We start from the raw sequence: 12,727 nt of genomic DNA on the forward strand, positions 1-12,727 counted from the left end.
TCCACGCTAGGTTCGGCCACGAGGCTCGGCAATGTCGCCCGCCGTGCTCATTCGGCAGGTCGGGAAACGGGCGAGCCGACGCTCGGTGGCGGCTTTGAGCGTCGGCAATTCGAACAGCCTCCTGTACATAATGGACACCTTGTCCGGGCGCCGTTACCTGTGCGACACGGGAGCGCAGGTGAGTGTCGTTCCTGCCGGTACGTCCGACAAGCAAACCGCGGGCCGAGGTCCCGCGCTGCTTGCGGCCAATGGTACGTCTATACGCACGTACGGAAAACGCTGTCTCTCTCTGCGGTTCGGAGGGCAGGTTTTCCGTTGGTCGTTCGTTACGGCCGACGTGCCCTTGGCACTGCTCGGCGCGGACTTCTTATGTGCTAATGGATTACTGGTGGATGTAAAGCGCAGAAGGCTTGTCCAGGCTGAGACGTTCAGCTCGCTCGCGTGCGCGCTGCCCGGCTCATTGAGCAGCTCACAGAGCGGCTCATCGAGCGGCTTGCTGAGCGGTTCAGTTCCGGCCAGGTACATCTGTACGCTTCCGGCAGCGGACGAATTCGCCCGCCTCCTCGCGGGTTTCCCGGCCCTCACGCGGCCCACTTTCTCGGCGGGGGCCGTCAAACACGGGGCACATCCCCACCGCCGGGCCACCGGTCTACGCCCGGGCACGCCGCCTCGAGCCGACGAAGCTCGCCGTAGCTAAAGCGGAGTTCGCTACGCTGGAGCGGCTCGGCATCGTGCGGCGCTCCGAGAGCGCGTGGGCGTCCCCGCTCCACATCGTGCCCAAGCCCGGCAGGGGATGGTGACCGTGCGGGGACTACCGGCGCCTCAACGACACCACCACCCCCGACCGCTACCCCATCCCCCACATCCAGGACTTCTCTGCCCGGTTGGCGGGGATGTCCTTCTTTTCAAAGGTGGACCTCGTACGCGGCTACCATCAGGTCCCTGTCAGGCCGGAGGACATCCCGAAGACGGCTGTCATCACGCCATTCGGGCATTTCAAATTTCTTCGGATGCCCTTCGGTTTGGAAAATGCGGCTCAGGTGTTCCAGCGCCTAATGGACAGCGTCTTGCACGGCTTGGATTTTTTCTACGTCTACCTGGACGACATCCTCGTCGCGACGACGCGACGCGTCGCCAGCGCGTCCCGTGAAGAGCACCTTCATCACCTCCGCACGCTCTTCGAACGCATGGGCCAGCATGGCCTCATCGTGAACCCCGCCAAGTGCCGGTTCGGCGTCACCGGCATCGACTTTATGGGGCACCGTGTCACCAGGCACGGGGCCGTCCCCCTACCGGCCAAGGTGGAGGCGGTGAAGGGGTTTCCGCGCCCCCGCACGATCAAGGGGCTCCAAGAGTTCCTGGGCATGGTAAACTTTTACCATCGGTTCCTGCCCCGCATCGCCCAGCTCCTGCGCCCCTTACACGAGGCCCTTCGAGGGAAGCCGGGCAAAGGTGACGTTACCTGGACAGAGCAGATGGACGTGGCGTTCTCGGGTGCGAAGCTCGCCTTGGCCAACGCCACCATGCTTGCGCACCCGGCGCCCGATGCACCGATCGCCCTCACCTCCGACGCCTCGGACTACGCGGTGTACGAGCAATGGGTGCGTGGTGCCTGGCAACCGCTGGCGTTCTTCAGCCGGCAGCTTCGCCCGCCCGAACGCCGTTACAGTACCTTCGACCGCGAGTTGGTTGCTTGGGCTTCACCTGGCGGTCAGGCACTTTCGCCATCTGCTCGAGGGCCGTGCGTTCACGGCCTTCGTCGACCACAAGCCGCTGGTTTTCGCAATGGGCAAGGTCGCCGAGCCGTGGTCGGCCCGGCAACAGCATCACTTCGCGGCCGTGTCCGAGTACACGACAGACATCCGGCACGTCGCGGGAAAGGACAACCCGGTGGCCGATTGCCTTTCCCGGGCCGTCGCCCACGCAATCCACCTTGGCATCGACTATGCCCGGATGGCGGTGGACCAGGCCGCCGACCCCGGGGTCCAGGCCCTGCGGACCGCCGTCACGGGCCTCCGCGTCACCGAGGTGCCCTTCGACGGCGCGGGCACGGCCCTCGTTTGCGACATCTCCCTCGGCCCATCGTGCCCGCAGGCTGGCAGCGCCAGGTTTTTGACGCCATCCACGGCCTGTCCCACCCAGGCACGAAGGCCTCCCAGAGGTTGGTCGCCGACAAGTTTGTCTGGCATGGCCTCGGGAAGGCCGTCCGCGGCTGGACCAGGACGTGCCTCGCGTGCCAGCGCGCGAAGGTGCACCGGCATACCCAGGCCCCATTGGCTCCGTTTACGGTGCCGGCACGTAGGTTCGACCACGTGCACGTGGACCTGGTGGGACCTCTGCCCCCCTCGCGGGGTTTCACCCATGTCCTTACCGTGGTGGACCGCACCACCCGGTGGCCGGAGGCCGTGCCTTTGGCGGCGACGACGGCGGCAGACGTCGCGCAGGCGTTCATCGCCACCTGGGTCGCCCGGTTCGGTGCCCCCTCGGACATCTCGTCCGACCGCGGCCCCCAGTTCACCTCGGAGCTCTGGGCTGCGGTCGCGCGGGGGCTCGGGGTCCAGCTGCACCGAACAACGGCCTACCACCCCCAGGCCAACGGCCTGTGCGAGCGGTTCCACCGCTCGTTGAAGGCCGCGCTCCGGGCCACCCTCCGCGATGGCGGCTGGGTCGACAGGCTCTCCTGGGTCCTGCTGGGCCTCCGGACGGCGCCCAAGGAGGACCTGCGCGCATCCGCGGCGGAGTTGGTCTTTGGACAACCGCTGCGGGTGCCGGGCGAGTTCCTCCCCGACCCCACGGCACCTTGGTCCGCGGCGCAGGAGCGCTCTGCAGCTGCAGGAGACCGCCCGGAGGTTCACCCCGGTGCCGACGGCGCACCACGGGCACCCACCCACGCACGTCGCCCCGGAGCTTCGCACCGCGGAGTATGTCTTCGTCCAGCACGACGCCCACCGGACACAACTGCGGCCCCCGTACGACGGGCCTTTCCGCGTGCTGGAGACCGGGGTGAAATACTTCACCTTGGACATCGGCGGTACTCCCGACCACGTCTCGGTGGATCGACTCAAGCCGGCCCACCTCGACGTGGACCACCTACCGCCGGTGGCTCGGCCCCCGCGTCGGGGCCGCCCCCCGGTGGGCGGACCCCCGGCACCGCCCAGCACCGACGGCACACCGCCCCCCGGTCCGGCACCCATCCCGGGTACAGCCGGGGGCATCCCAGCTGGCATCCCTGCACCCCGGACGCCGCCGGTCGCCAGAGGGCGCTTCGGCCGGGTCATCCGTTTGCCCCGCAAACTGGCCCTCCAGGTGCACGGGAATTCTGGGGGGGCGCGTGTGGCGGACACGAAAGCCCACTGGCGTGGTGACATCATTCTGCGCACCAAGTGGGCGGCGGCCACGCCCGAGGGGTAGGCGTGGCCTCAGGATATACACCGGGCGCGCAGCCCGGAGCGCGCCAGTGCTACAGTGACCTCTTGTGAAGAAAGACCCTTTTGTTTAACCGCGTTGTCCGCTTCCTCCTTGGTAGCAAGTCGCGCGCGCAGCACCGCGCTTTAATATTACTAGGGCATGCCCGTACTATATATATATCTAAAATTATATCCCCCCCCTCTATTTACATGAAATGGTTTGGTCCATTCGCAAAGCCAAAGCGGACGGCTTGCGAGTACGGTGACAATCCCCCCCCTCTATTTACATGAAATGGTTTGGTCCAAAGCGAACGGCTTGCGAGTACGGTGACAATACCCCCCCCCCCCCTCTATTTACATGGAATGGTTTGGTCCAAAGCGAACGGCTTGCGAGTACGGTGACAATCCCCCCCCTCTATTTACATGAAATGGTTTGGTCCAAAGCGAACGGCTTGCGGAGTTTGGTAAAGAAATCGCCATAGCTCGGTAACTACTTCTCCGATTAATATGAAACCTTGAAAAGGCACATCCTCGGGTCCCCAGCAATATACCTGGCAAGTTTCAAGTATATCGGACCCGTGGTTGTCGAGAAACAGCGGTCACAGACAAACATACAGACATACATACACACAGAGATTACTGGAATTATAGATAGACTAGGGCATGCCCGTACGTGGGTGCAATGCCCGTACGTGGGTACGTGGGTACGTGGGTGCGAGTACGGTGACAATCCCCCCCCCCCCCTCTATTTACATGAAATGGTTTGGTCCATGAAATGGTTTGGTCCATTCGCAAAGCCAAAGCGACACAGACATACACACACACACACAGAGATTGCTGGAATTATAGATAGATATTATATATATATATATATATATATATATATATATATATATATATATATATATATACACATATATATATATATACATATATATATATACATATATATATATACATATATATATATACATATTATATATATATATATATATATATATATATATATATATATATATATATATATATATATATATATATATATATATATATATATATATATATATATATATATATATATATATCTATTGAATGCAATGCTACTTCAAAGACGCAATTCAAATTTGAGCCCAAAAGGTGAATAAACAAATGGTTTTGAATAACCGATATAATGAGTTGAATACAGTACATAAGCTCAGATGGTCCTTCCCTCCATCTCGCTCAGCGCGATGACGTACTTCCGGCTCACGCAACTTTCAAACTCATGCTTCCCAAGATTTTTTAAAACGATACAAATAAAATTACTCATTTTCGTGAAGAAGGACCATGTCTAATATCTTACCTCACCTGCACCGAAGGCAGCTGGGTCTCTTAGATGGAGGTTCAGCCACTTTTGCCAACCGTGCCAAAGCACAAAGGCCATTTTGGCCGAAAGCGTCCTCATAATCTCTCTCTTCCTCAGCCTCGCTTTCCTCTTCATCGCATTTTTCACTCGATATCGAATCTTCTTCCGAAGTTTCCTTCAACGTGCAGGCCTCATCCTCTTTACTTCCCCTCTCACCTTCCCAACCCGCAGCACCACCACCACCACCACTCCTCCGTCCCCAAAATCCTTCGTCCATACGTGTGGCCGTGCACCTCGCTCGTCTCCAACTACCTTTCCTCCCGTTAAACCCCAACTCTCACCACAGCACGCTGGGCCCACCTGTCTGTCTACATTTCTTTCATATCCCTCTGACTTCCTCCCTGAACCATTAACCTCTTCTCTCAAAGGAGATTCACAAGAACAGACTGAACTCAGATTCTCCCCCTGCCGTCGTATAATCGCATATAGTGGAGGAAGAAGAAGAACCGCGAATGAAGAAGAGATTGAGAGGGCGAAGAAGAACCTCGAAGGATGTAAAGTGTAAGAGGAAGAAGAAGAGCGGTGAGGTGAATATTTCAGCTGAAAGAAAAGTGGAAATAACTGCGGTGAGATAATCTTGTTTTATTTACAACCACCCCCGGATCCGACGATTTCATCTGAATGACAATAATTAATTTACTTCGTTTTAAAATTAATAATGCTGCGCACGGTTTTATAATCGACAGTAATCAATAAGTACTTCATTCTCATAACGAGTGATTCAAACGAGGCCCAAACCAAAGTACTATATTTTTCAAGGCGGTGCAACTGGCGGTACAAAAATCAGCCATAAATGTGTTTTTGTGTTCAATCGGGTCACAGGATGCGAAAATGCGCAATGCCATCACAGTACGTAATTACGTCATTACTAATTTACATAAATCCAATATGGCTGCCAATCTGACCAGGTTTTCACTATTTTGGCCATAATTCTGATTCTAATCCACATTTTGAGTGATTTCAAAGACAAATATTTTATTATGTATGAACAAAACATGTGCATAAGTCTGGAACACAAAGGAAGAATGCTTCATTTGCATAAATTCAATATGGCTGCCAATCTGACTGGGTTTTCACTATTTTTTTTGTATTTTTTTTTTGTATACAAGATCGAGGCTCGTGAAAGAGCGAACATTAATCACACAAAAAGTCAAACTGACACAGAAAACACAAAATAAGGGGAGCGGTAGACAAGATGGGGAGAGAGAGGGAAGGACACAAACACAACATTTGAGAGCAGGGACATTGGGAGAAATGTGGGAGGGGGAGGGCTTGGGGAGAGGTGGGATAGGTATAAAACATATGAACACTGCAAGGACTTCCAGGAAAGAAGGTGGAATTTCCAAAAAAAAAAGTGTATCTGGGGTGAATTAGCAGGGGTAGAAAAGATCAAGGATTTGGATGGGGGAAGATAAGAGATGGTGGTGAGCAGCTGTTTTAAAGACCTGGAGGGAGGAGTGGGATTGAAGGGAGTGGGGGAGTTTGTTCCAGAGGCGGGAGAAAAGGGGAATGAAAGAGTGAAGGTGAGCAGAGCCTAGATTTTAGCAGTTTAACCATAAGAAGGTTGCAGGCAGATCTTGTGCGACCTGAAAGAATATTGGGGGGACAGAGCTGGGGGAGCAAGGCCGGAGAGGAGTCGGTAGAAGACAGAAAGACGACCAACCTGCCTGCGGTGAGTGAGTGAAAGGCCCTCGGAGTTAACTTCATCGCAGGAGATTCCAATGATTCTGAAAGCTTTGGTTTCAACAGTGTGAAGCCGAGCTAGGTGTGACGCAGGAGCACCGGCCCAGAGGGGGGAACAGTATTCCATTGAGCTGCGGATGAAAGCCTTGTATGTGGTGAGGAGCTCAGGTGTGCCAAGGAAGGACTTCGCACGACGGAGGATGCCCAGTCGGCGACTGGCTTTGGAGGCCAGATTTGAAATGTGGTTTTCCCAGGAAAGATCATGGCAGATAGTGAGACCCAAAAGCTTGAGCGACAGAACTTCTTAGAGAGGATTGTTGAGAAAGTAGATGGGAGGGTTTTCCAATCGGTCCTTTCGGAGAGACATAGTAAGAGTGTGAGATTTGTCAGGATTGAAAGACATGTTCCACTTGTTTGACAAGTCTGTGATTTTGTCCAGGTCTGCAGAGAGTGAGGAGGCTGCAGACTGCCGATCTGAGGAATGAGGAATGGAGCGGCAGATAGTGGAGCCATCAGCAAAGAGATAGAGAGGATTTTGGCCATAATTCTGCTTCTAATCAACATTTTTGAGTGGTTTCAAAGACTATTAGCTTTTATTTTATATGCTTATGATAATCTAAGCTACGGTATTGTGTATTTTTTGCATCACAGCTTGGCAGACATATGTAATGCATCAGAAAGCTATTAGTATTGTAACGATTTTGAGAAGTGTAACGGGTTTTGAGAAGTGTAACGGGTTTTGAGGAGTGTAACAATTTTGGAGGAAGGGTAACGGATGTGAAGAGTATGGTTTTGGTATGGTAACATCCTGGTAATGTAAATAATGGTCGCAGCCGTCCTCCTAATTAATTTCATAGAACATACACGCAGGTCACGATATATCTTTTAAATAGTGTATTTCCTTATTCCATGTAGGCTAAGTATGTGTTTTCCACTAGATTGACTTTGCATTGTATCAAACAAAAGAAGCGTAGGCCCTATTCAATTTCCCCAAAACCTCCCTTCCATTTGCCTTCCGCATTTTGGTCGGTTTTTCTCTTCAACCACCATTGGCCACGAGGTAAGGTTGGAGAAGAAAGGCGTGTCTCCACCTCGTCAGAAGAGGGAAGGAGTGAACCGGCCCTAACAGCCAATCAACACCGCGGTGATCGACCCGGTAGGCGTGCCCTCGGAGCCGGCGGCTTGATTTCGGCCGAGGTGATAAAAGCGACTGTAAGGGACTGCTTTAAAAGATGACTGGAGATGAGCTGGAGAGGAGCAACGAGGCTGCACCAAGGAGAGGCCTTGAGAGATACGCTGGGGGATGACCTGGAAGAGGAGCGCAATCCACCGCAAGCCCTACCTACCTGCCTGCAATATCCCCTGTCGTTGGAGAGACGCGCTGAACGGAGGGAGACGGCTCCACCCCAGGAAGAGGAGCAGGTGTGCCGAGCCAGCGCGTGACGGCCGCGGATACGCGACGGAGGTTTTCCCGCCAAAACCGCGAGGGGTTGAAAGCTGCTGCCTCCGACCTTGCCTTCCTCTCAACCAATCAACCTCGAGCCATTACCTGCCTGCAATATCCACCGTGTGAGTGTGAACGTCCTGTCCTACTCGTTTGTCTTGGGGATTAAGTAAATGAAATAGGATAAGTTAACAATGCACTGTGTGACTGCTCTTTTCCATCTATTGCTGTAAATAATATTGGTCGCTCTAAAATATTGCTTGTGTGTGTATAATAAATCTGTTCTTCCTCCAAACTCTGTCTTTCTTCTCTCTTCTTCTCTTTCGGTCGCTTTAGAGGTTTCCCAATTGAATATCTGTAGCGCGATTAGTCAACGTTCGGGTGGAATCGGGTTCTAATCGGGGAGTAACTGTTCGGACGCGGTTAAATACACCACCGCTCGGTAAAATAACATCCAAAAACCGTGTCCGTAACAATTGGTAGTCAGGAGGTGGGATTCGAACCTGGGACTAAATTTATTTAGCCCAAATTGTGGACACCAATTGTGTTAGTACTGTAACAATTGGTGTCGAGGAGTTGGATTCGAACCTGGGACTAAATTTATTTAGCCCAAATTGTGGACACCAATTGTGTTAGTACTGTAACAATTGGTGTCGAGGAGTTGGATTCGAACCTGGGACTAAATTTGTTAGGCCCAAATTTTGGAACACCAATTGTACTATTAGAGTAACAATTGGTGTCGGGGAGTGAGATCGACCCGGAGCGCGCTGCACGCGCTCAAAATTATAAAGCGGACGAAATTGTGTTGTTTTATAAAACCCGAATTTTGAGATCGCGCCATGGACAATCAAGGCGATCGGATGTCGGTGGGGGAGATAGACGGGTTAGGGGTAACCCAGGAACCAGGGGAAATGTATGTGGAAGAAAGGGAGGAGGAGAGCAATGAGGAGGCGGTTGAGGGGGTGTCAGACGCGCAAAATGGCGTCCTCGCGCACGTGGGTGTAGCGGCACCAAATTTTGCCACGCCCGCGACCGTGGTAGCGCCCCTGGTGGATTCAAACCTTTTGTTGCTACAAATCGGGGCCCTTATGGACAAAATGAGGGACGAAGCGAGGGCTAATAGTGAGCGATTAGAGGGCCAAATGGGGGCAATGGGGGGCAAAATGGGGGAAATGGGGGAACGGCTAGAAGCTAAATTTGGGAAGTTAGACAATAATTTTGAGGAGTTAGACAAGAAATTTGGGGGGTTAGACAACGGGATAGAAGGGGTGAAAAATGGGTTAATGGGGGTAGAAAACAGAATGGCCGCTCAAGAGAATCAGTTAGAGGGGGTGAAAAATGGGTTAATGGGGTTAGAAAATAGGATGGAGGACAAATTGCGGGAAATGGGGGAACAATCCGCCCGGGAAATCGAACAGATGGGGAACCAGATGGAGGAAATACGAAGAGGGATGAGTGAGGAGGTCTCGGGGCTGCGCGAGGAGGTAAAGCGAGGCGAAAAGCGTATAGAGAAAGAGGTGAGAAATAATACGGCAAAGTTACAGGGGGGAATAGAAGATCTGACGAAAGGAGTAGAACAGCTGACAGTGGGACAAAAGGAACTAACGGACCAAGTGGAAAAGAACACAGCAATCATAGGAGGGTTAAAGGCGACACAAAAAGAAATTAAAAACGAATTAATAGCGACGCAGAGGCAATGTCAGATGGTACGGGAGGAACTGACAATGAGGGTGGAGGAGGTGACAGAGATAATGGAGACAAAGGACCGGCAGGTGAGGATGCACATAGAGACGGTCACGGTAGCCTTAGAGGACGAACTTGAGGGGACGCACCGAGAAATAAAAGAGGTTAAACAAAAATTAGAGGAAGTGGGAGAAAAGGTGAGTGAAATTAAGAAGGGACGAACAGAAACTAAAAGAGAAATCCAGGAGGAGGTGATGGAATGTGTACAAGGTCTGTGTTCAAATCATGATGTGATGCTCACTAACCAAATAAAGAGTTTGCAGGTGGCAAAGAAGGTGCGGAGACGAAGTACGGAGGTGAGTGGCAATGTACATGATGTGAGGAAAGCTTCAGTCGGCTTGGGGATTGGTTTGGATCCGGGTGTTCGTGAAAGGCCGTTGGTGAAGTGTGTGACAGGACAGGTGTGCGAAAAAAGAGGTGTGCGAGAATGTCCGACCATGGGGTGTGTGAGGAAAAAGTGCACGCCGAGGAGTGAGTGTGCCGTCAGGAGTGAGCCGGTCGAAGCGCGTGTGCGAGGGGGTACATGGAAGCGCGGTGTGGTGAGTGTTACGGAGGAAGTAACGAAAGAGTGTACACCTGTGGTGAGTGTTACGGAGGAAGTAACGAGAGAGTGTACACCTGTGGTGAGTGTTACAGAGGATGTAACGAGGAAGTGTACACCTGTGGTGAGTGTTACAGAGGATGTAACGAGGAAGTGTACGCCTGTGGTGAGTGTTACAGAGGGTGTAACGGGAGAGTGTGCGCGAGAAAGGTGTGTAACGGACGGGTGCATGAGGAAAGAGTGTGCCGTCGAAAGTAAGGGTGAGTGCGCGACCGAGAGTGGAGGTGAGAGTAGTGAGAGTGACAAGGAGAGTGAGCTGGTTGTGACAGGTGAGCGAGGATGTACACCTGGGATGGAAGGATGCACACCTGGAATGGTAGAGCGTGTGTGGGAAGGCACATTTGAGTTGGTGGTGAGGCACGTGGTTGGGTGTGCGAATGAGGGCACACCTGTGATTGTCACAGAGGAGGTGACCGAGGAGGGGGCGCGAAGCGGTGTATTGGTGAGGTGTGCGAGCAACGAATGTGTGCCAAAGTGTTCGGTGGTCAGGTGTGTGACCAAGTCGGTGAGCGGAGTGAGTGTACCGAGGTGTGAAAGAAAAGGTACGAGGAGAATGGGAACGGCTGCATGTATGAGCAAGAAAGAGGTAGCGTATGCATGTAAGCCTGCAGGTGAAGCGTCGACGGTAACCGGGTTAAAGGTTAGGTCGACTTTTAGCCGGATCGGGCCCTCGGTGCGTGCCGGGCTTCGCGTGCCGCGAGAACCAGCGGAGATCCGAGCCACGGCGGGTTCGAAAGGACCGCCGTGCGCGATCCACGCTGGGCCTCGCGTGGAGCGGCCGCGTCCGGGCTCCACAAGGCGGAGCGGGCAGCTCGATAGGAAGGGTCGTCATGGCGACCACTTTCTATTGAGACGTGCCGGCAGGTCGAGATCGGGACATTGGATGGCTCCACGCCGAAGTGGTGCATGGGATCTCGGCCCGGGTAAGCCTCCGTCCCTGCCCCGAATGCGGGACGTATCCAGCCGCTGGCACAAAACGACCCGCGTTCACTGCTCGGCTGTACGAAGCCGGGCTGTAGATGTGAATTGGCGCACCGAGAGGATGTAATAAGTAGACGGGTGATGGTGATAGTGATAGTGATTTAAAACGAAATTTAGAAAAGTGAATAGAATTGGCAGTAAATGGAAAATTTTTGAATTGTTGGAATTTGGACGAGCGAAATTGGTAGTGAGAGACCCCCGAGGTGGTGGGATGGCAAATCCACCATCCCTCACAGTGGGGGCAAAGGAGCACTAGCTTAGGGGGTGTATGGCAGTGGAAAACTAGCCCGGGTGGGTTAGGATATGGTGTGTAGGGATCTAGCGAAGATGACATTAGGTAACGTTAAGTTTAGTTAGTGACTGATACCTGTAGTGGGGACGCAGGTAGATTAGTGTGGTTGATAATGACGTGGGAGCGCAATAGTTTAAAGGGACGACTGGGAAGCGCAAGTTTCAGAGGGGAGTAGTTAGCTGAGATGATGCCGTGTGTGTGAGGATTGAACAGGTGAGAATGGAACAGGTGTGATTGCACAGGTGTGCAACTGAACAGGTGTGTGGAGCAGTGTATGAGGGAGTAGTGGTGATTGCGTGTTGTGTTGACCAAATGGTCCAGGAAGAAAGGAGGGTGCAGGTGGCACCAGGTATGATTGCACAGGTGTGCAACGACAGGTGAATGAAAGACAGGTGTATGGAATAAATGGTATGGAGTATTGGAATGGATGGTCGTGGAGTGAGTATGGTGGAAATTGTGGAGTGGAGTGGATGGTGCGAAGGTGTGAATGGGGGAAGAGTGGACCCCCATCACGGATACCCGGGGCGGGTAGTGTAAGTGTTAGGTAGAGGGTATAGGTAAATTGTGGTTGGATATTGGCATCTGTGGTGCGAGTGGAAGAATGGTCTTTGGATGGGTGCATTAGTGTTGTGGAAATGGCTGGGCGTGTAGCCTGTTAGTGTGTGTAGTTGGTTTGGGCACTCCACCACTGTGAGGATGTCGGCCAGGTGAGGCCGCAGGTGGGCTCTGGGAGCCGGTAGTAGTTGTTGTGGATGGGGCCCGAGGATCCGGAGGACGGACCCGGGTAGCCCAGTGCCAGAGGGCACCAGTGGGGTGACAGATCCAAGAGGGGTCTTCCCCAGTTAGTTAGGTTAGGGTGAGGAGCAGGTAAGCTCGGGTGGCAACTACAGTGGTGGAGGTGTGCAGGTGGGTAGACCTGCTGGGAGAGCTACACGTCGCAGCCCAGAAATTGTGCGAGGGCACAGGGAGATGAATCGGGGGAGTGAGACCCCAAATTGAGAAGCACCACAGTTTGGTCAATGGGAATTGGTTTTTAAAACCACATAGAGTAAGATTGCCAATGGATTGGCAGGGAAAGACCCCGGGTAGTGTAAAGTGTGTTAAAATCATTTAGAGGATAGGTAGGATGAAGGATCTCCTCACACCATCTGCATCCACTCACCTGAGGTGA

General features: G+C 53.2%; 1 protein-coding gene and 1 long non-coding RNA gene across 2 annotated transcripts in view; one reads left to right on the forward strand and one right to left on the reverse strand.

Moving 5' to 3' along the window:
- The window catches only part of DTWD2 (DTW motif tRNA-uridine aminocarboxypropyltransferase 2), an 89,529-nt gene extending 84,500 nt beyond the window's left edge, over positions 1-5,029 (reverse strand). Inside the window, exon 1 of the mRNA XM_068121969.2 lies at positions 4,755-5,029. Within this exon, the coding sequence (XP_067978070.1) occupies positions 4,755-5,029 (275 nt within the window). The remainder of the gene's footprint in view (positions 1-4,754) is intronic.
- LOC144892910 (uncharacterized) overlaps positions 4,782-12,727 on the forward strand; it is a 71,153-nt gene continuing 63,207 nt past the window's right edge. Inside the window, exon 1 of the long non-coding RNA XR_013624031.1 lies at positions 4,782-5,378. This is a non-coding gene — a long non-coding RNA (uncharacterized LOC144892910). The remainder of the gene's footprint in view (positions 5,379-12,727) is intronic.

Source organism: Myxine glutinosa, chromosome 7 (assembly GCF_964187855.1).
Source record: "Myxine glutinosa chromosome 7, kmMyxGlut1.1, whole genome shotgun sequence".
NCBI classification, from domain to species: Eukaryota; Metazoa; Chordata; class Myxini; order Myxiniformes; family Myxinidae; genus Myxine; species Myxine glutinosa.